The sequence below is a fragment of the Ursus arctos genome, unplaced genomic scaffold, assembly GCF_023065955.2.
Source record: "Ursus arctos isolate Adak ecotype North America unplaced genomic scaffold, UrsArc2.0 scaffold_3, whole genome shotgun sequence".
Classification (NCBI taxonomy): domain Eukaryota; kingdom Metazoa; phylum Chordata; class Mammalia; order Carnivora; family Ursidae; genus Ursus; species Ursus arctos.
Window position 1 is genome coordinate 82,309,914 of NW_026622985.1, and position 22,802 is coordinate 82,332,715.

At 56.0% G+C, this 22,802-nt stretch overlaps 1 protein-coding gene across 1 annotated transcript in view; it reads right to left on the reverse strand.

Moving 5' to 3' along the window:
• Window positions 1-22,802, reverse strand: part of PLXNA4 (plexin A4) — a 420,354-nt gene that overhangs the window by 10,546 nt on the left and 387,006 nt on the right. The window contains exons 26-30 of the mRNA XM_026513509.4: window positions 12,581-12,684; window positions 11,944-12,043; window positions 10,604-10,794; window positions 9,547-9,716; window positions 5,691-5,903 (exon numbers count right to left, since the gene is read on the reverse strand). Of these exons, the coding sequence (XP_026369294.1) occupies window positions 5,691-5,903; window positions 9,547-9,716; window positions 10,604-10,794; window positions 11,944-12,043; window positions 12,581-12,684 (778 nt within the window). The remainder of the gene's footprint in view (window positions 1-5,690; window positions 5,904-9,546; window positions 9,717-10,603; window positions 10,795-11,943; window positions 12,044-12,580; window positions 12,685-22,802) is intronic.

Here is a 22,802-nt window from a genome sequence, read left to right on the forward strand (position 1 = left end):
TGCCACGAGCCACAGCCTCGCTGTGACTGCAGACCTGTCGTTCATTCCGGAACCGTCCGAGGGAGGCAGAGGGAAGGAGCTGAAATCTGTGCACTCTGGCAAGGGAAGGGGCTGGTCGGAGGGCGCCTCCTTGACCTCAGAAACCTGGCCCCACACAGACACACTTGCCAACCGCTTTGTTGAGCTGATTGTGTCTTGGCAGGAGGTCTGGGCCCAGGGACAAGAACTTAATGAAATGGCCTTTCTTGGAGAAGCCTGGGGCCTCAGGTGAAGCCGTCCTGCCCTTGGCCTCACCTGGCCTTCAGCCTTTACAACCCTCTTCCGGGATGGGTTCCTCCATCCGCCCGCCCTCCTCATGTTCAGAGCCCTCCGTTCCCCGTCCTGTCCCATTGTGGCTCCTTGGCCCCTTCTCACAAGAGGCCGCTCTCTTCCTGGCCTGCAGCCCACCCCTGAACACCCTTAGGTTCCTCAGGGTCCTGGGTGATTTAATGACATTCCAGGTATAAACGTTCCAGCGAGAGACTCAATTCATTGGCACTATTTCTGGAAGGCAGTAAATGCCAACGTTCCGTTTTATGGTGGGGACCCAGGGGTTTCGGTGGTGGTTCTCAACCTCGCCCCTCCCAAAGAGATGTGTGCCATTGTCTCCTCACGGATTCCACACCTACCAAGCTGAAAGTGCTTGTCAGGTGGAGGGCTGCGTCGTCAGGTCACATTGGCGAAAACCGTGAACCGTGACCTCCCTGGCTTCCCCACAGCCAGCGACCAGGCACGGCGCTAACATGCCAGGATCCTCAGCTTCCTCCTGACAGTGACGCTCTGTCACCTGTGGACGGTCAGAGAGACTGACCGGGATGAAAAACCCAGGTCCTCACCAACAGGACATGACCGTCATCAGAAGCAGACGCCTGCCATTTCTGTCACCTGCTCGTGGAACCTCTCACGGGTACATGGGTGGCCTGTCAGGCTTTTTGCACGTAGCACCCAGGCTCCTACTGCAGACTTTATGGTCCCTGAGGTGCATGAGAGCCCAGGTTAGGGACCTCTGTCTCCATGGAAGTGGCAGGTGTCCAGCACTCTGTCCCTTCAACATGGCTTGCCTCGGTGTGTGCTAGACACCAGCTCCATTTCTCTGAAGAGAATATCTAGAAAATGTGTGTGTGTGAGAAAGAGAGAGAAAGGGGTTGGGAGTGGAGTAGGGAGAGGGCAGGGCTTCCAAGCTTCTCATCTTAAGAGACGGGTGGTGGCCCGCATGCCCTGCATGATTCTAACAGTGAGGTCATGTCTGCATGGAGCAGCCAGGCTCTCGTCTGTTGCCTCTGTGCCGAGGCCGCTGGATTGGATCGGTGCACGTCCGTGGCCACACACTGGCCCATGAATGGATCAACGGCACGTCCTCCTCTTCGGCAAGTTCTGACTAGTTGAGCTGAGTAGCCATGGGCAGCTCAATTTCTTGGATGAGTGTGGGGCTTGGGGTCTGGCTGACACCCTGCCTGGTTCTTGACCCCAGCCCTGCCCCGCGCTGGCTGGGCCCATCCACCCGGTGGGGCATGCTGGCCCTGCCTTGACCTCTCCTCTCTCCCCTCCAGGGCTGTGCCCCACCACCCCCCGGCCTTGCCAGCACCCCCTGAGCCTGATAATGACCTCACCCTGGATCCCCTGGCTGTGTGGGCAAGTGCTTCCTTCTCAGCTTCTGCTGGGCTGGCCTTTGCGCTGGGCTCCGCCATGGAGAAGGTTTATTGATTGTGAAGAATGCAATTACGCCCCATTAATGAACTTCAAACAAGTGTTCTTATCAGCAGGCTGTGTGGTGAGGAAGGGAAAGGTCAGCCCAGGTTCCTGTACTTGAACTTCCTCCCATAGGATTTCTGCCTGTAGGTGAACCCCTTCAGAAGGGACTGGTGCTCAGAAGGTCCCCCAAGCTCCCGCTCTAGCTGGCCAGGGTCTGGCAGGCTGGCCAAGGCCACGTCTGCTGAGGAGATCTGGGTCCCACTACTGGCCCTACCTGGCATTCTTTGCTGAGTTTGCTCCTACTGGATGGGATGCCAGTACCCTAGTGGGTCTTGGGGAGCGCTATAAAGGCAGGGCTTCAGAATGCTGAATTTTCTGCTGTCGACCGGTCTGTAGTGGTCTACATTTGTGGGCTTCTGGGGGATGGGCCCGGTGTGTGATGGCGGGTGTCCCATCTCTGCCACCATGATGGCTCCAGTGATCATGAAAGTGGTCTCCAATGCCCTGAACTCTTAGAAGAACGACGTTTTGTCATCCCTTCAAACACCTCAAGGAAGAAGGCATAGACATGGAAATCTCTCAGAGCATCAGAGGTTCTGATGTACAGACACGTGGCTTGCAAGGCCCTGCACAAAAGTCTCTTCCTCTGAGAACCATTCCCTGACTTCTCCAGGCCCAGCGGAGTCAGGCTCTCACTCCCGGAGCTGCACCATTACGGCTCATGGGGCTTGTGGAGTGCCCGTCCGTGTGTCTTCCTTGACCACAAGAGCCACAAGGGAAGGATCAAGTGTAATATATCCCGAGGGCCCCATACACTCCTGATGGAGACCATAAATGTTTGACCCATGGATTGATGAATAAGTTAATGAAATGTCTATACTTCGCCTCCACTATTGCTCCCAGGGTGAGCTGTCATAGTCTTATATTTTGAATGGATGGCTTCCTTAGGCGGCATTTTTAAATATTCAGAATTCTTAACCTTTTTCATGCTGTGACACACATGATAGATGATCTTCAAATGTGTGGCGCACCCCAGTCCAGTTTTGAGCGAGTCAGCTGTGACTCCACTGCACTCATTCCTACCTGGAATGCACCTGTCCTTGAGTGCACGACAGGGGCAACTGCGAGGCTCTTCCCATTTAAAGTGAGAGGAAATCACCACCTAACATGACCATTTTACGGCTCTTGCTAATGCAATAGAAACTACGACTGCTTGGGACACACTGTTCATGGTGACAATACCAGTGAGTTCTGCTCTCTAAGATGAGTATAATGGTTGATTGCTACTGGGAACCAAAAGATCCTTCTCCCTTTCCCTAGATGTGGCCATAAGCAAAAACCCGAATACTTGGATGGAGGCAGCAGAGACTGGGAGTCTGCGGTGGGGCCACCGACCATTAGCACTGCAAGGTATTTGGAGGCAGGAATGGGATGGGAGGGTGGGAGGGAGGAAGAAATGGGAGGACGGAGGAAGAATGGGACGGGAGGACAGGGTTGGGGGAGGATGGGTAGATGAAGAACTTCTAGGAGCTACAAGCCAGTATAGGTGTGATAGAATGATCTAGGCTGTTCAACCAACAAAGTTAGTGAAGCCTTCAGAATCCACATACTTCCCACCTGCTCTATAGAGGGGACCAGCCAGGGTAAACCCGGTTTCTTAGCTGTGATAGGACAGAGGCCCTCCCCACTGTCGCACCAGTGCCTTCTAAGTCACTAAGCCGGAGTCCCAGGTGGGCTGTCCGCAGCCTCTGGCAGTGACATCACAAGTGGGTGAGCCCTGGCCACAAGAGCTTGGGTTCTACTGTCATTCTTCTGGACTGCGGGCTGCTCAGCTTCACCTTCCAGCAAGCAGACAAGCTCGGATGCCAGGCTCCTCGGGCAGTGACAGTGGAATTGACCCATCCGCCACCAAGTGAGGAAGCAAGCACTCCAGACTTGATCTCCAGACCTGTTCTCACCATCTCCTAATCCCTGGGTCTCTGCAGCTCATCCCAGAATGAGAGAACGGGTTTGGGTGGGATCTCAAGCTAGTGAAAGATGACTCTCCCAAGAGTGCCGCTGGTTGCTAAGAAACTGGCGGGATAAGAAATGGAAGCCATCGAGCCACTCCTAAAAATAACCCAGTGGCCCAGGGCTCCTCGTGACCTGCAGCAGCTGCGTGGCACAGATTCATTCAGCACCCGGCGGCAGGAAGCCCAGGAGCCCTGTGTGTGCGTTACTCTCACCCCTGACTCGCGAACTGTGTTCTGGGGATGTCTCTCTGCAGATGTCTCAACAGTGCCCCCAGCCCCCTACGTCCCTGCTTCCTTGCTCCCTGCCTGAGGTCCCAGTGCAGTGATGTCGCACCAGTGCCCGGATCTCCTAGCCCAGCTGCTGCCTTTTTCCTCCCTCTCTGCTGAAGAGCCGGTGACCACACAGGAGGGCTTGTTTCTGCAGCTCTATTGTCGGAAGAATGAGCCACCATCTACGTGGAGGGAGGTGAGAGCCTCTCTCATGACTCAGACATAATCGGATACAAGGACAAGAGGGCTCTCTCTCTGTTGGCCGACACCGATGCCCACTCACGCGCATCAGCAGGGAGGGGTGGGGAGGATCTCCAAGAACAAAGGGGAGAGGAAGAACAAAATTCAGTCCTTTTAGCAGAACTATGTTACTGAGGTGGCCAGGACTCTGTGCCCTCTTAGTTATTCCCTCTTTACAAGGGAAGGCAATTTTCAAGTATGAAAATGGAGACTGTCTCTTTGCCATGGGTGAAATGATACTGTTCATTTTATTTCCAGTTACTAAGTCAAGAACGATTTTTGGCATCTTTTACTCTTAAAAAAGGCACCAAATCTGAGCTTCCATCCACGTTTTTTATTTTTAAGCTACATGGTAGAAAGAGAAAGGGACTCTAAAATCAGGACTGCCATGTAGAGTTGTGCAGGTTGTTCACTGCACAAAGGTGCTTGGGCTGACAACCAGTCCATCACTCAACAAACCATGCACCCTGGCCAGAATTATATCCTCTAGTAGGAAAGGCACTTTCCCTAATTCACACAGGGACACCATATAGGTTGCCCTGTCTAAAAGTATCATAAATCATAGAAAAGTGATGTAGGAGTCAGCTGAGTTTGGGGATCAACTCTTATCTTGGCCACTGAAGTCACCTTGGGCTGATTACTTAGCCATTCTGAATGTATATTTCTTCACTTTCAGGGGCAGAGAGTGAGGTTATAATCCTGTCCCCTTATATCCCAGGGCTACGGGCATGAATAAATAAAGCTTTGGCTGGTTGCCTAGCTCAGGTGCTTGGTATGTGGCACTGATTGGCCCAGACAAACCACTGATGTTCTTTACCAGGAGTTAGCTTTGCATGAAGACGGGCTTCCCAGCTTACCGGTGGCCCTCCAGTCACAGGACATTGCATGAGACGATGATTAGGCCAGGGCTACAATGGCCGAGAAAGCACTGCAGGGCATGGGGCATCAAGAGCTCGTCTTGGCAGAGTCAAGGGACTGGGGCAGTGAGAAGTGTCAGAGTGACAATGACATCCCTACAGGACGTGGGGAGACTTGCCGGATGGACAGGGGCAGATGGGTAGAGGACTCCAGACTTTCTGTGCCAAGATGTTATTTGGTCCCTTGAAGGTTTGTTTTGTTTTGTTTTGGTGGGGATTAGAGCAGGAGCTGCATTTCCTTCTTGGGCCTGAAGGCATTTCAGCCCCGAAGATCTGGGGCCCTCCATGCAGAGGTGGGGACAGAGCCCAGTGGCCACCTCCAGCCAGGTTCTCTGGGGTCTCGTTTCAGCTGACGGTACCACTGGGCACAAGGGGGTGTGGGCATTGCAGTCGCAGGATCAGGCTTTGTGGACGACCCGTCTGTAAGCACCAGCCCATTTTGGAGGGGAGGGGGCCCCTCATCAGGGGCAGTTGCTTGCTACAGCACGGAGCCCCACCTTGGCCCAGGCCCAGCACTCACCTCTCCACCCAGCTCTTGTAGCTGGGGATGTCCTTGGCGTAGAGCAGCTTGTTGGAGGGGGAGTCCTTGCCCAGCCGGTGCTCTGACGTGGAGCAGGAGTCCATGAACGTCTGGGCCACCACGGAGAGGCAGGCGTCCGTGATGCTGCCCTTGTGGATGTCGAACACAAACTGGGGGTTCTTGATCATGTTGACCCAAAACCGCAGGGGCAGGCTGTGTGGAGGGAAGAGGCAGGTGGTCAGAGAAGTTAGGGCAGGGGGCTGTGGCATAGCCCCGAGAGTTCTCTGGAAAAAGAGGAGGGGATGGCGGGAAACTGGGGATCAGCAAGGCTGAATAATCCACTCACAGCTAAAATGTTGATGGTCCCCGGAGAGGGCTTGATGCCCAGTCTGCACAGTGGGACCACAACCCTCCCTGATAGCCCAGGGCTTGCGGCTCAGAGGTGGCCAGGAAGGAATTTCTGACTCTCGTCCACTGTCTGCCCCCTATGCTGGATACAAGGCATCTCCAGTTGGCAAACTTTAAAGAATAACCTGGAAGACACGCTTTGTGGCTTATTCTCTGCCATCCACTGTATGACTTGGAAGATGGCACATCCTTCCCCCTGCCTGGGACTATCAGCTTGATCCTACATGGTGAGGGCCCTGGGGCTGAGCACTTTAAGCGTAGCTAACTGATTTCTCCTCTCTGAGCTGGCATGCCTAGCAACCCGCATTTACAGCCCTTCCACTGCTCCCTCGTGTTCCCCCTTCCCCTCCCACTTTCTTGCACTTAGCACCAACTGCCTACCAGGAGCTACGCTAGCACCTGGGGATCCAGTGTGAATAAGACATGTCTTCCGCCCTCAAGCAGCCTGTGTTCTGGTGGGTTCGTGGGGGTGTCAGACATGCCACCAAGCATGTGCTCTGAGAACTACCAGTGCTAGCACCCAGGGACATACAGGGTCTGATGGGACACAGGGAAGTGTCAGCTGGTCTACTCAGAGAGAGACATCCAGAAAGTCTTCAGAGACGGAAAGACACTTGATGGTCTGAGTTTTAAAGATGCACAGGTGTTCCTTAGCTGGAGGAGGCCTGGGGGCAGTGGAGAGGATCAGCTAAAGCAAGACGAAGAAAGAGCAGTGCAGTGTGGTCTGATAACTACCAGTCACCGTCTGTGTTGCCAGAAAGGGTCCTGGGGCATCAGGAGAAAGTGTCCACCTGCTGCCTTCGGCCACACTGTGCTGGCTCTCTCATCCCGTGGCCTCCATCCAGCCCACTGAGATGCAGGTTAGGAAGCAGGGTGGCACCGAGCAAGGGATTGCCACTTTCCCTCCTCCTGCCCCTACCGGCTCACCGCCTGCCTTTTGCCCTGAGTTGTAGTGTTTTGGTTGCTGTTCTGCTGGGAGTAGTTACAGAGCTCGTATGTGTTTGGCTTGCCTCTTAGAACTTAAACTCTTTGAACTACTTCCTTCAATATGGCGAGTACGATATTTCTATCTGTCGTATCTTCCAGCAGCCAGTACCTCCATAAGACAAATGCTAAAATCCAGAAAGACCTCCTATTCAAGAGTGCCAATCAATCGACAAGTGTTCCCTTCCCCCAAAGTGTGCGGTGCGGGGCTCGGGCGGGCAGCCCTGAGCTCTGACCGTGTAAAGCGGCGCTTCTCCTCCTGGGACATACGGAATAGGGAATAAAGGGATGACACAGAAAAATGCGACACGCGCTGAAGGTCACGGTCCTCGTAGGTGGCCGGGGAGGCCACGACAGCTAGCATCAGAGGTCTGGATCAAGGACTCCCACACCTGTCCGCACCTTCCTGTTTCTGGAAGTCCCACCCAGAAGAGGGACGCGGGGGTGTCCCTATCTGCCACACCATTGTTTCTCCCAACACTCCCCCTGCTTCGTCCTGTTGTGCTGACAGGCAAATCAAACAGGGAAGCCAGGGCACCACACTGAGGCTCCTGCCTAATGAAATATTAGCATATTATTAACATTAGTGGTGGCACTAATCTCTGGTTGATTGCAGCCACTCAGGCTAAATGAACAGGAGGTTTATTTCGAAGAGAGAAGGTACGGGGATTGTCGAGGAAGGGGGGTGGTGGGGGGGTGGGCAGAGTGAGTTACAACTTTGGCCAGGAATGAAGAAGTCATCTTTTTTCTCCCAGGGACAGGGAGCTCTAAGTCAGCATGCAGATCTCATAATTCCCAGACGAACTGCTTCTCGCCTGGGCAGCGAGCAGGGTCCAGGGGAGGGGGGGGCGCGTGTCCTTTGGAGAAAAGAACCGGAGCCTGCTGCTGACTCTGGCACTGGTCTGGAGTTCCTGGTGAGGGCAGCAGGGTACTGGGGGGAGCGGGTGTGAAGGGAAGGCCGGCCCCCCCAAGGGCATTATGGTGTCCTTGGAGGTGGCCCTCCCCCAGAGGAGGTATGGGCTGAAAGCAAACGGTTTAGACACCGTCTCAGGGGGTCTGCTTGTCATGGGCTAGGAGGGCAGGTAGGGGTGTTTCGGAAAGACTGCCTCTCCCCAGCCAGGACCAAGAGCCAGACCGGGGGGAGCATGTTGGGTGGTGAAGGCTGCTAACATTCAGATGAGGCCGTCAGTGAGGGAGGCTCGCTGGCAGAGAGAAGCAGATGGGGTAGGCCAGGGACGTGGCCCTCGGAACAGCTCCGAGGAGGCATGCTGAAAGGCCGGGCAGAATTCGGCACAACCTGCGCCAGAGGCGGGCACAGGGACACAGCAGGCCGGGCAGGGCTTCCGCAGGGATGAGGCTTCACCCAGTGCTTCCGCACTATGGGACGAGCACACTACGTGACGCATCCACATTCTAAGAGTCTGACTTCGGAGAGGTGGGAAGAACTCCACAGGGGAAGATCGTCTCCCACCAGAAATGAATGTGAGAGTAAACCCGACTTTAGTGCGATGGCCCAAACTTGCGTTCCTGCCTGCCGGCTTTTCCCATTTCGGCAGAGACAGCGCTAATCTTCAGGTGAAAGAGACGAGAAGCCTGAGCAGATGACATGAAATAAGGTTTTGGTACCACTTCTGACTTCTGCCATCTGTGTTTGGTCTGGGGTTGCGGGCTGGCTGGCTGTCAGGGTGCCTGGCTGCGCCCCTGGGTGCCAGGCCCGTCCCAGCGGTCAGCAGCACAAACCTGCTGCCTTGGGAGAATGTTCTGGGGAAGACAGCCTGGGACAGGGGCTGTTTAAAAGCTACAGGGAGGCGATTCTGGGATGGATGGGACTAAATAGAAGCCTCGCCCGAGGTAGAGCCCTCAAGTGGAGCCCACCTTGGCCCTGCATTGTCATCAATAGTTACCGAGCCCCGGCTTTGTGCGAGGTTCCACGGCAAGTGCTGAATACTGATGCCTGACCCTGCAGCTGCAAACGGAAACTCAGTGTATACACACGTGAAGGGCAGGAGAGCAGGCCCACGGTGGAGACACCGAGGTGCCAGGACTCAGAGAATCCTGCTGTCTTCCTGTCTCAAAGACAGACGAAGCAGAGCCGGGAAGGTCTCTTCCCCAAAGGGAGTTTGGAAGAGGAGTTTGGGGGACGAGAAGGAAGACCATTGCTTCTTCTCAAAGAACAGAAATACCTTTTGTTGGCATACATGAGTCTTAGGTCAGAACTGGGCTCGAGAGTCACTGTTAGGTGCTGCCATCTGGGATCGGTTGCCCACATGCATCGTCTCCCATCGCACTGGCCTCCCTGTCCCAGCAGCTCCCTGCCTGTCCGTCACCCACTGAGGCCAGGGCCCGTGCCCGATGGCGTCTGCGTGCTGGGTGTCAGAGAAGTGAGAGAGGAGGTGAGCGTGGGGCTGGGAGAGGGCAGGGAGAGGGCCTGCCTGCGGAGGAAGGGGGCCACGGCCGCACTCACCAGTTGCTCTTCCAGGTGTGGCGGACGTGCGGGTCGTGGATGCCGTGCTTGTCCGCCTGCTCGTCCAGGAAGTCGAACATGTACTTGATGGCCAGGGGCAGGGCGGAGCCCCGGTGGGCCGTGCTGAAGATGGTCTCGAAGAGGTCGTCCACAAACTTCTGCAGGGTGCCCTGCGGGCCGAGGGGGACCGGTTCAGACGCCGCTCCGCCCAGGGAGCTCGGGGCCGGCTGTAAAATCTGCCCAGCGGACCCGGAGAGGGGAGGGGAGCCCAGCGTGCAGCCCGGCCCTTCTGGATGAAACCCGGGGAGCGTACGCCTCCCATCCCCCACCGGCTTCATCTGTCTCAGCTTTAAATCTGCCCTGTGTGCCAGATAGATAGAATGCCTACGGCTGGACCTAAGGAAGCCTTAGTCTGCCAACAGCACGGGTTGGTTTAACGCCCTTCGGTGGTGTTATTTTAGCACCTTTCACAAATGCTAATGAGCAGCTCCCTCGGTTAGAGCCCACAAACACAGTCTGCTGGTTTTGTTGGGGCATCCTTCACACTGGCTAATGAACACTTGCTCACCCGGAGCAGGGAGGAGGCCAGCCGCACACCGAAAAGCTAACCGCAGGCACGCAGTGTCCCCAGGAGTGGGAAATAGGGCCTGGAAACTCACGGATGGAACCGCCATCTCCCTCCCTAAGGGTTGCATATGACACCCTAGGGAAGGACTCGTTCTCCCGCAGGGCATGGCAGGAGAGCGTGAACAGATGTGACTGGGGTCTCCATATTTGAGACCGGGCGCAGAGAAGGTTGGAAACAACACTTCAGACTGATGCATGGGTGGGGTGTGCCTGGAGCACCCGTGGCTGAGGAGGGCTTACTTAGGGCCAGTCAACTGCATGGTTGAGAAAGAGTCTGAGGTTCTGTGCTGGCAGAGTACTGTGACTGAGTGCATAACACAGGGGTCCTGGCACAGACACTAGCTATCTGCCAGCTCGGACATTTCGGTGAAGTGACAGAGCTCCTCCCCCTACCCCACACATGCCCCGAGCCCTGTGTGAAGTCCCCTACCTTCGTGGCCAGTAGACGTGTCAGATAGATTTCCGACACCATCTTGCTCCCCCGGTCACCCTCCTTCTGGTCCCCGTGCTCGTGGTTCTTTACCAGATGCCACATCTTGACTCCGCTCTCCAGGTCGGGGGTGATCATGGGTGTGCGCGAGCGGAGGCTGTCGGGACTGCCCGTGTACCGGATCATGTTTTCTGCCAATGCAATGACCCCGTACGTGTGAGGCCGCTACATGACCACAACACGCTCCCCCACCCCCGGGCCCCTTTGCAGCTGTGGCCAGTGCTGTGTGATCCTTCCTGCAATGTGCCTCACAAGCAGCCGTTCCCTGGAACTGAGATGCGTTTCCCACCACCTCCAGGAAGCTCTCCAGGGCTACTTCACCCCCAGAGATTCCTCCTCCTCCACACTTGCATCTCTCCAGCCCTTAATTATTCCATTTCTAAAAATAGAAGCCAGTCCCTTATTCCACTGTTCCCTGTAAGAGCTCTGAGGTGACGTCTCGGATGAGTTCTGTGTGGCCAGTTAAGGAGGAACATAAGAGCGGGCAGCCTGCTGCCTTCGGGACTGTTGCCCAACTTAGTAATCGCCCCATCACCGGCTTCCCAGCATCCTCTGGTCTGGCCAGGGCCAAGCCTGCTCACTTGCTTGCTGATGTGTGGCGTGTGGTGGAATGGGGGTGGTGCAGAAAAGACGAAGGTCCTACTGTGTGCAGGCACTGTTGTGTTTTCTTCTATTTACTTTTCACACTGATCCTGTGACATCAATAACTTTTTCACTCCCTGTCTTGCTGGGAAGACCGGGTCTTACAGGGGTCGGGCAGCGGGCCCCAGAGCACACAGGTGGAGGCAGAACGGGGCTGCCCTGGGGGCACCAGCCCGCTCCCAGCACCCTGTGCCCCACACTGCAGAGCCAGAGACCTGGGTCTGCACCTTCCCTCAACTGCCTCCTCACAGTGTGACCTTTACACGTCGCTTAGCTTCTGCGCATCTGAGTTATAATTTGCTAATCTGCATAACAGGGGGAAATAATAATTATTCAATTCACTGATTGTTATGAACATGACGTGCAATAATGAATATCACAAAAGCGAAAGCATCATGTGGACTATAAGTTGCTCATGAAGGTTAGAGTTTCTTCTTATTTTCAAGGATGAAGGTCCTGTTCCTGCACCAGACTTCCAGAATGGGGAGACTCCTCCCCGCTCAGGCTCTCCCCAGCGATGGTCAGCCTGCCTGCCTCCCGTCCAGGGCTCCGATGCCCTTCAGCAGTGCTGCTGTTGTGACCATCACCACGACAAGCTCGGGCATCCTCTCCTCCCCGGGAGGATCTGGAGAACTCACCATATTTACTCGCCGAGGTCCTGGACACGGTGGAGTTGTTCACTGCATTATAGGCTGTCACCTGCTTGGACACTAAAGCCACCACAGAACCATCCGGCACCTACAGGAAGAAGGCTTCTAAGAGCCTGGGCACAGACACTCTGCCACCTCAGGAAATAAGCACAATCAGAATTCACTTGGACCTCAGGGGCAATCAGTGCCTCACAGGGGACCGGGGGACTTTGGAGGCTGTTGGCTCAGCTTTGACGAAACTAGACAGACCTGAACACTGAGTAGTATCTATGCTGTGGCTCCCTCTTGGAACAGCTCTGGCAAGAGCTTCTCACCAGCACCCTCTACCCCCTGCTTCCCTGGACCCGGCCTCACACCCCAGGGATCATCCAAGAAAGGGCCTTTTCTCAGGGACTTGCCCATACCCCGCCCGAAGCATGCGTGTTGGGATCCTGTCGCCAAGGAGGTCGAGGCCTCCTGGCTGGGGGACATCGGGTTTCCCTGGGTCACTAAGGATCAGAAGCGTGGTTGCAGAAGTAGATGTACAGCTCGGTGTCCAGCCTCTGGGGGGGCCTGTTATTCATGGCCCGAGACTGGAGGGAACTGCGGGTTGGCGAGCCCCACCCCTCCTGCACAGTCGCCCCACCTGGTAATGAGCCAGGGTGTTCAGTCTCTTCCAGTCATTCTCAATTTTGGTGGTGATGTCTTCGTCCTGTAGGATCATCCTTGCGCCACTTCCCTGTCGCCACTCTGTAGGGAGAGCGGTTGCATCTCAGAGAGGCCGTTGGGCCCCTCTTCCAGAGATCCCAAGGGCCCCGGTGCGGGCAGCTACACGGTACCACCTCGAGCGTGCATCCAGGGACAGACAGGCACTAGCAGACACTCCCCTCTCAGTGCAGAGGGGCCCCGAGTTCCAGCTCTGGTCCTCATCCCAACGAACTATGGGACACAAGCGGGATACCATCACCTGTCCTCCGTCCGCACCTGTCCCCATGAGCGGCCACATCAGCTAGCAGATGCTTACTGAGTACGGCTGAGTGGATGGGGCAGCCTAAGCAAACGCAAGGCGGCGTCATCAGCGCCACAGGCTCGGCCTGATTGCAAGGTCTTGGAGCGAATGAGACCAAGCCTGCAGGCCGAGTCTCTGTGCACTCTGGTCCAGTTCCAGGGGTGCATCCTGCACCCGAAAGCCGGCAGGTCGGTCACCCTTGGCAGGGAGGCTGGGTGAACGTGTGTGGAGAGGTCAGCAAAACCCGTTCTCCTGCCCGGGATCAGCCCCAGCCCCACGGAGTTGATGTGGGTAGTGGCATCGTGCTGAGCTATCCAACAACTAATTATTTGACGCTCTAGGTATGTGCTTCTAGCCATACATTCTCCTCAAGGGCCCAGACGCCTACAGCGCACGGGCTCTCTGACGGATCCCACGCGGGCAAGCAGGAGACTGTCGCTCCTCAAGCACGTTGCCGTCACCCCCCGCGGCGCGGATCACGTGGAGAAGTGCACACTCCAGTCTTCAGCTGTGCGCACATGGAGACCCAGGTGCGTGCCAGGCACACCAGCGCTCAAGTGCATACGCACGTGCACACCCACACACGCACATATGTTCACATGCACACACCAGAAAAGAAAAACAGCCTTTTAAATTCAAATGTATTCACATGTGTTGCAGCCAGGAAGCCACGAATCTGGCTTCCAGGCAATCACAGCCCCGCTCAACGCGGTGCAGACTTCAGTACTTCTGAAACATGCAGGAACCCCGGGATTCACAGAGTGCACTGGGGTGCTGGCACGAGTCAGCCGACATCCTTGCCTGACCCCGCGGTGTCTTTTCCTACGGTCTCCACTGACTCGATTCAGAATCTGCTCCCCCCCTCCTGCCGCACTGTGCCCTCCCGCTAAGGCTGAGCTGTGGGCCCGCGATGGGCCACGTCTGCAGCACGGAGGCCCCCGATGCCTCCCTGCCTTGTGCCCTTGGCAGGGCCAGTGCTAGTGATGAGGACCAGGCCCAGGAAGGGAGCTGCCTGCCCCGAGGAGCAGCAAAGATGCTTGCAACACCGCAGTCCCTGCTCCAATTCCCGGGCTTGCCAGCTTCCTGTGGGGTCAGGCCGTCCCAGGAACGAAAACACGCGGACACCAGGCATGTTCGCTGCAGCAAAGGGGCCTCGCTAGGTCCGAGGGGACTGCCGGTCATTCAGTCCCGCGGACGGCATGGCTGGAGTTGACTGTGCTGATGAGGGCGTTGGGGCAGGTCGGGTAGGACACGAAAGGGGCGACGGCTCACGGCGGCAGCGAGGCGGGTGCTTGGTTTGTTGTGCTTTTTGCTTTTGTTCTTCGTCTTATGTAGGCATGTGCAGATGTGGGTGTTTGTGAGCGGCAGGGCAAAAGGCGTGGCGTATCTGGCAGCGGGTCCACCTCCTGCTGACGGCCAGCCTGGGGCCAAGGAATATGGCAGTGGCATGCTTTAGCCCGGTCCCACAGCAGACCCGAAAAGACAAAGCCTCTCGGGTCTCCCTGGCTGGGGGTGAAGAGCACCAGGGCCATTAAGTCAGAGGCTGCGTGGTGGGGGCAGTATAGAGATAGTTTGGGGGCACAGCAGACTTTCTGCATTCCCCACGGCGCCCCACGGAGGAAAAGCAGAGGAAGAGCTCTGGATGTTTCGTCCACTGGCTGGGCCCAAGGGAGAAGGAAGCCTCCTCCACTGACGTGGCTGTGGGCTTGCCAGGACTAGAGGGGGACCAGCTTTCTGGTTTAGCAGCTGCACTGGCACCGCTTGTTGTTGGAGTTGTAGCACAATTCAGTGGGATCTGAACAAGCCACATAGCCTGGTGGACTGAGCAATGACAGCTGGTGACTGATTCTGGAGCCGGATGTAAGGCTTCCCTGTTGCACAACTTCCCTGAAATTGTGCAGTGCGCAGCCTGTGCAGCTGTACTCAGCAGCCTTGGTTCTGAGTCATGTCCAATAATTATGTAAGCAAGTGAAAATCAGTCGGTTTCTCTGTCTCCAAATGAAAAAAGTAGGGCAGAGTATGGCCATGCTTTCCCCCGGGGCAGTCAAGGAACGATGGCTTGTCCTTGGGAGTACAAAAATTTGATGCTGTTAGATGCCTACCACAGTGCTGGTCCAGCACCAGGGACACAGTAAGTACTTGATGAGTATTTATTAAAGGAATAATGAAGGAAGGAAGGAAGGAAGGAAGGAAGGAAGGAAGGAAGGAAGAATGAGTGATGATGATGGCCTGTTTTCCAGGCAGTACAAGAGGATTTTCTGCTTGTCTGTTGGCTCTCACAGTGGGCAGGCAGAGAGTTGCAGGTAGAGGTGAACGTTGAACTACCCTGGGTCAAGGGTTGATCTGAACTCCTCAGACCCACAACCAGACACAGCCAGTGCCAGAAAGGAAAGTTAAATTATCATCACTCATCCGTCTTCCAAATGAAAGAAACAGGGTGGAAAGACAGACGCAGAGGTCCCTATGCCCAGGCCACACTCCTTCTGATAACCAGCTGAGCTGTCTTCCCTGGGGCACTCACTGGGCTCCTTCTCTGGGCAGGACGCTGGATGAGGTCACCTGGAGACAGTGACATAGAGGAGCCAGCCCCCGCACTCTGGGTGTTGCCTGGACGTGGACGGGGCTCGGGGCACCGCAGCGTAGCACCCGCCACATCCGTGCATCGGCCAAGTGTTGGGATGTGGGGGGGAGGGTGAGATGGCAGGCCTGGAGCCCTGAGCTGTAGCGGGTAGCTGCTTCCCCTCACAGCCTGCTTTCAGCTCTAGGAGCCCAAGAGGGCCGCCGGCAGTGTCCGTCAGGCCCCAGCAGTTTCCATAACCGCGAGTTGCACTGTTGGTGCCGTGAGCTATGCAGTGGGCGGCAGGGTGCTCTGGGGCCGGCAGGAGACGTGCTCTTTGCTGATGCCAATTTGTGCTCACCCATTCAGGGGCTGCAAGAAGGGACCTCTGGTGGGGTACCAGCAGGCAGTGGGGGCGGGGCTAGGTGGGTAGCAACTATGGTCTTTGAGCTGTAATACCCACAAGTTAGGAATATTCCCCCAGATACCAAGATGAGGACAGCGAGCTGGAGTCAAAGAGGAGAACACTCAGCCCTGCTTTTAGATCTCTTGAACCTGTTACTCTCATTGCCTCTTACACAGAAATATTGGGTTTGCTCTTTTCCCTGAAATGTGAGAAAGGTAAACAAGTGACATTCTCAGTTCTGTCCCCAAACCAGTCCTGATGGATGGAAACCCAGACAGGTGGGAGCCAGGTGCTGGCAGCCCCATCCCTGGGGCCTGTAGGAAAGAAGCAAGGCCCTGGGGAGCTTGCCGAGCTGAGCCAGGATGGAGGGGGGCGTGCGGAGCGCAGCAGGAAGGCACAGGGTTCCCTGGCACCGAATAATCGGAGTGGGCTAACATGGAGACTCATCCCTGAAACTCACTCTTCGCTGCCAGGGTCCTCAGTTTGACCTGTTGGCCTGAACGCACTTCCGCTTCCGAGTTACACTTTCCTTCCTTTCCTGAAACCCCTCATCCAGACCAGCCATGGGCTCTGTTCTCCCCGGACACATCATGGCATGTCTCAAGAAAATCAAAATGGTAGACATGAGCTCGGCTCTCTGGAGAGCTCTTGCTCTGCTTCGTGACCTTGTCTCGCCAGGGGCATGAGCCCAGGAGCTCTGCTGAGTCAAGCCAGGACCAGGAAGGGACAAGGTCGAGGGCCAAAGCATCTGGCTTCTCCCTGTCTCGGGAGCCGTCCGCCCTTCACACAGCATCACTGGCCTCTGGAAATCTCATCCCTGCTGGGCAATGAGGAACCCAAGAGCAGGCTGGACTGGTTGAAGGTCAGGCAGATCTGAAGGGCAGCCTGGCGCCCTTGGCGGTGTGTGCGGCTGTTCGGTCGGCCCCAGGAGGCCCCTGAGCAAGGGCGTATCTCATTCTGCGCTCTGTGTACTGTTGCATATTCAACATACGTTTAGTTTTAATGACAGTAACGAAAATCAATAGAACCCAGCCTCACAATCCCAAGTTCAGCACCCTCTTCACTAGACAGGCTCCTTCTGTCTTGCGTATAAAAACAGCACTAAAAATAGCTCTCTTTTGTGTCCACACCTTGCTATGTATGTATGAGGTGACCCCGTTAGAAGAGCTGAGGGGTGATGTGACAGCCGGGCCAATGGCCAGCGTCCTCCAGGTGATTGCCCAGCCTCCAGACAGCTTCGCCTGCCCTTGGGGCACAGAGAGAGACTGGACTACCTCCAGGCACCAAATGATGGGGGACACTGAGCTCAGGGATGGCCCTAGGGAATGCTGAGACAAGGCGCCCTCTGGACCAGGACATCTGGGAAGAGGCGTCTCCTGCGGCCACCATGCGGGAAGTCCAGAGCCAGAAAATCTCAGAGCCCCGTCACACACCCACTCATTCCAACACCATCTGCCCAGCGCCCACGGTGCACCAGGCCCCGGGGCAGCAGCATGGGACACCTCACAAAACCAAAGCCCTGGCTCCTGAAGGGCTCCCTGGCTGGAGGGCTGGGAGGGAGCGTGAGAAGCACGGGCCCGCGGTCAGACTGGGTACAGGGGAGAATGAGCAGTGTCTGTGGGGAGGGGTGCAGGGATGGCTGTGGCGCTGAGGGTTGAGGGGCAAGGGAGGCAGGCGCTCTGGTCTGAAGGTGCCACTTACGTGATGCTTCAGGGGATCCGTGTGTGTCAGTGTGGGAGACAGCAGAAAGGAGAGGCTGGAGAGGCACGTGCAAGTCAGAAGTGGGTTAAGGAAGATCTGGCAAGCCAGGCTAAGGCATCTGGGGGTGAGCTGCGGGCCAGGGAGATGGGGTGGTTGAGAAGGGGGGAGCTCTTGAGGGACATGGAGGTAGGGAGCCCCACCAAGAATGGCCGCCCTTGGCCAAGGCAGTGGGGACTGGGGTGTAGATGTAGGGATGTTCAGGAGGCAGACCACAGGGTGCTTGGAAATTCTCTGGCAAGAGCAGATGGGAGCACCGTGGCACGTGCCCCCAGTTTTGAGAAGGTGGCTGAGGGATTTGCCGGTCACCTGTCGACAGGTGAGCCCCAAGGAGACCCCTGGCAGGGAGCCCTGGGACCGCCAACACCCAGCTACTCTGCGGCGTGGGGAACATGCATCAGAGCAGAACGGGGAGGGGCCGTGACAGGATCAGAGTGTCACTGCCGACGAGGTTGGAAAATTGACCTGGGAGCGGGAGGGGCTACCGTCTAAATAATGTTTTGCTACAACAACAACAAAAGTACTTTAGTTACTGTGAGAGCAAGTTCTATAATAGAAAATAACTGAACTATGAAACGTGGTGCCTCAGAGAAGAGATTCCCAGGTGGGACTGTGCCGTCTGCGTGTGAGGGGCTAAGTCTCCGTAAACTGGGAAGTGTGGCTCCCGCTACTTGCTGCGCTTCCGGGGGGGGGGGGGGGGGGCGTCCTGCACTGCCGCAGGCAAAAGGAGGCTGGGCTCTGCCACTCGATTAAGGAGAGATGAGCTGGAGCTTAAGGGCTATTCGTGAGTATGGGACACAGAGGCTCTGGGGTCCCTCCTGCTGGCCTCTATGGTGCCATGTCAAAGAAGAGTGAAGAAGGCAGGTGGTGGGTACCGGAGAGGGGGAAAGGTGACCCTGGGATTCCTATGCACGGTGCCAAGGGGGAGCTGCTAGCCCGGACCTCTCTCTCACAGCTCCCGCCTGGCAGCCCTGTGCCCTGCTCCAGGCTCCAAGTACAAAGGACAGACACACTCACAATCCAATTTGTTACACTTCCACCTTCTGGGGAGAGAGGGAGGTGAAAGAAGAAAGAAAAAAAAAATCCCATTATCTTTATCTGTCGTTCCCATCAGGTGCAGCGGAAAATGCAAACTGGGGAGACAGCTGCTGTGAACTCTTTATATTTCCCTTGGAAGATAGTGTATCTTTTTATTGCATGCAGGAATTACTTATTTGAAAAAAAATATATATCCTTTCAGCATGACTTGAACCCTGAACGGCAAGACAGAGGGGGTGGCGGAGTTCCAGGGGCTATTGAGAGAGCATTTGCCTTAAACCAGAGGAATCTCGGGAGGTCAGGGCCCATGGGGAGACTGTACAGGGAGGACATGGGTGTTCTCTCTACCTTCCTGCTGTGTGACCAGGGCCCAGGCACTGTGCCTCTCTGAGCGGCAGATTGTCCTGCACAGTGGAACAGACCAGCATCAGTGATGTCCTCTTTGCTGAGACAGAGTCCCCTGGCTCAGAGGGAGGGGAGTCTTGCCTTCTGCTGCTGTGCAAAGAAATGAGGAACTCATCCTGCTCACACTGGTTACCCCATGCCTGGCACAAAGCTTGCCCCGACGCAGGCTCTTACGATACATCGGTTGAAGAGTTTAGTGCTGTAGGGGGCTACTTAGACCCAAAAGCTGCAGGTGGGAAGGGATATAAACGGAGTGAGGACAGCCTCATGCATAACAGAGTGGGGTACCATCACCACTGTGCTTGGAGAGCTCCCGAAGTTCTCCCTGCCCCAGCGCGGCCCCCAGTGCCTGCCCTGTGGTGTCTTGCCTTCCCTAGATTCCAACAGACTGAAATGAAGGCAGGCCTTGTGTCCTTCGCTTGGGCTCCTGTGCTGGGTAATTTGATGTGTCAACTTGGCTGGGCCTAGGCATCCAGTTATGTGCTCAGACATTATTCCGGATGTTTCTGTGAGGTTGTTTTTAGATGAGATTAACAGTTAAATCAGTGGACTTTGAGTAAAGTGAATTGCCCCCATAATGTAAGTGGGCCTCATCCAGTGAGCTAAGACCTGAAGAGAAGGAAAGACTGACCTCCCCTGAGCAGGAGGGAATTCGGCCTACAGAAAGCCTTCGGACTTGACCTGCAACACGGGCTCCTCCCTGGTCTCCAGCCTGCCAGCCTACCTTGCAGAGTTTGGACTTGGCCGGCCCCCTTGCCAAAGCTTCCCAGAGACTGAATGTTTGTGTCCCACCAGAATTCTTATGTTGACATCCTAACCCCCAACGTGATGGGATTTGGAGGTGGGGTCTTTGTGAGATCAGAGGTCATGAGGATGGAGCCCTCCTGAATGGAATTAGTGGCTAGAAGAGGGACCCCAGAGAGCTCCCTTGTTCCTTCTGCCAGGTGAGGACACAGGAAGAAGGCACCACCTGTGAACCCGGAAGCAGTCTTCACCAGACACCAAACCTGCCGGCACCTTGATCTTGGACTTCCAAGGCTCCAGAACGACGAGAAAGAAATTTCTGTGCAGTCTCTGGTATCATGCTACAGCAGCCCAAATGGACTAAGCCACCATAATCACGTGAGCAATTCCTTAAAATAAATCTCTCTCTCTCTCTATGCACATTCTATTGGTTCTGTTTCTCTCGAGAACCCTGACTAATACATTCCCCATCTTGGTTGCTTAACACCTGGAAAAGTCCGGTGAAAGGGTGCATGGAGGTGGGGTAGGGAGGAGAGAGAACTTGAGTCCAAGGAGCAATGAATAGAAGTGTCTGGAATGAGGGGCCAGGCCGGGCCAGGGGCCGTGGTGATGATGACAGGCAGGAGGAGGTGTTTGGGGCTGGATTTACTGAAGGACAATTATAGGGGTGGCTTAAAATGTCTTTGCTCCCTTCTGAGCTGTTCTGGGACAAGTGTCCTTGCCTTGCCAGGGGCCGGCATCAGGAGGGGGAAGGCAGCCTTTGCCCAGTGCCCTCAGCTAGAGGCAGGGGGTTCGAAAGGAAGATGCTGGGCTATCCTGCCTCTGTCCAAGGCATGTGGCTGAGTCCTCTCTGGGCCTATGTGCTTCATGTTCTGTCCCTTTGGCATAGATTAATTTTTGATAATAATCACACCTTACATTTGTAAATTGCTTTTAGGCTTTTAAAGCACTATCACCTACATGATGGGAAAAACTTGCCTCACTCCTTTCTTCCCTTGGGGGCCATGAGGCTGAGTTGAATCATGTGGAAAAAGCATTTGCGTCTCAGAGGAGGCCCCATTTCCTTGTTATGCAATCTGGCTTTAGTAGAAAGAAGGCCAGAGCTTTCAGGGCAGCTCCAAGCCCTGGATCTAATAGAAAAAAGGTCATTCCTCAGAAGAGCACCCACCATGGGAGGACTTTAGGAGGAGTTCAGCATCTCGACCCTTCCCCAGTAGGATGGGGCCCTGCGGCTCAAACTGCTTGAGGTCCCCATGTCTTTGGCTCTATCCCCCCCCCCCCATCTGTCCCTACTTTCGGAGGCCTTGTCCCTTCAGGGTAGTCCCTGAGTCCTCCCCAGCAGTACCTTGGATGGGACAGGTGCCCCTGTGGTCTCTGGGGACCTGAAACATGGGCAGCTGTGCTAGGCAGTGCATCACGGGACATGTAGCCCCTGCTGGGAGGCAGGCGGCCTCTCCCTGGCCGGAGCGGCTGGAGCCGGAGAGCCTGCTCCCCGTGGGCCGACCTGCTGCTGTGCGGCCCCGCTTGGGCCCCTTCCCTCGGGGGATGGCAGGGAGTAGCTGCGGCTGTTCCGAGGCCGCCCCTTCCACTGCAAATGGTTCACCACTATGGCTGTGGGGTGTTTTCCATCTTTTCATTCACCATCTCCTTTGCACCCCTAGACCTTTTAAGGGAGCAATTTTCTAAAGCTAAGAAGCAGCCCCTCCCCCTCCCAAGCTCAAGGTGTGCAGGTCCCAGGTGGGGAGGGCGTCCTGAGGGCAGGTACCGGCCACGAAGTCTCGCTCCAGGAAATCAAGCAGGTGCAGAGGGGGTGGTCCTCGGATCTGCTTCCAGAGGACGCCCCCTTAGCTTGGGGTTGAGAGGACATGGAAGACCATTGGCTCCCGCTCTTCCTGAGATCCAGGAAGTGTTGGAACCACCACAGGGTGGAGTGTCCTTCGCCACCCATCTGCCCTTTTCTAGGAAGGAAGAGAAGGCATTCCGGCGCAAAAACTCTGTCTTCGTGCCTCAGGTGGCGGCTTATGAGGCCACCTGCCGCTCTCCCTCCCAGGGAGACGCCCCATTCCTGAGCAAGAAAAGCAACAATCCAATATGCATCTGCACGCAGGAGCTCCTCCTGTGTTCTAGCACCATCTTTCCAAACCCACCTTCCAGCATGAAGGTTTTTATAATGCCTCCCCCTCTTGGCCCCACGATGCCAGGTTACCCTCCCTCCCACCGTGCAGAGAAGGACGCGGAGAAGCCGAGCGTGCACACTGATGTGGCTCGCGTACACAGACGGAAGGACTGGTGGGAGCTACCTGGCCAACCCCCTGAGCTCAACTCTCCCAGGGGGAACCTGTTATGGAACAACCCCCTTAACTCTTTGGGGGTGGGGAACGCGGGAGCCCCGTCCCCTCCCCTGGCTCTGTAACAGGAGGCTTCCCCACGTCAGTGTGTGGGATCTTCCTGGCGGCAGATCAGCCCCACGCAGACACGAGTGTGTTCACTCCGACCCGAGTGCCTGGTGCTCTGGGACGTGCAGGTGCACGCGCTCGCCCGCACCCTACCGCCCCCGACTGTCACATAGGCTCCTCCTTGTCCCAGGAGCTGCACACACAGGGATGCCTCCCAGGTGAAGGGGAGCACTTGCTCCCCCAGTCTCTCTTCCTGGGCGTCAGACCTCTGGCCATGGCCGTGAACACAGCCTGCCAGGAGCCAGGCAAGAGGAGGCGGGGTTAAAGGAAGAAGAAAGTTGAGGTGGGTTAGCAGAACTTCCCAATCCTGAATCTTCAAGCATCAGAATTTGGGGGAAGTGGGCGGCGCAGCGAGAGGGGATGAAGATTCCCTTTGGATGTTAGAAAATAGGGTAGATGCCCGTCTGTCTGGGATGGCTTAGCTGAGGGCAGCTTAGAGGCCAGATGGATGGATTAGGGGCCCCTGGAGGTCCTCCCGCCCCTCCGTTGCCACAA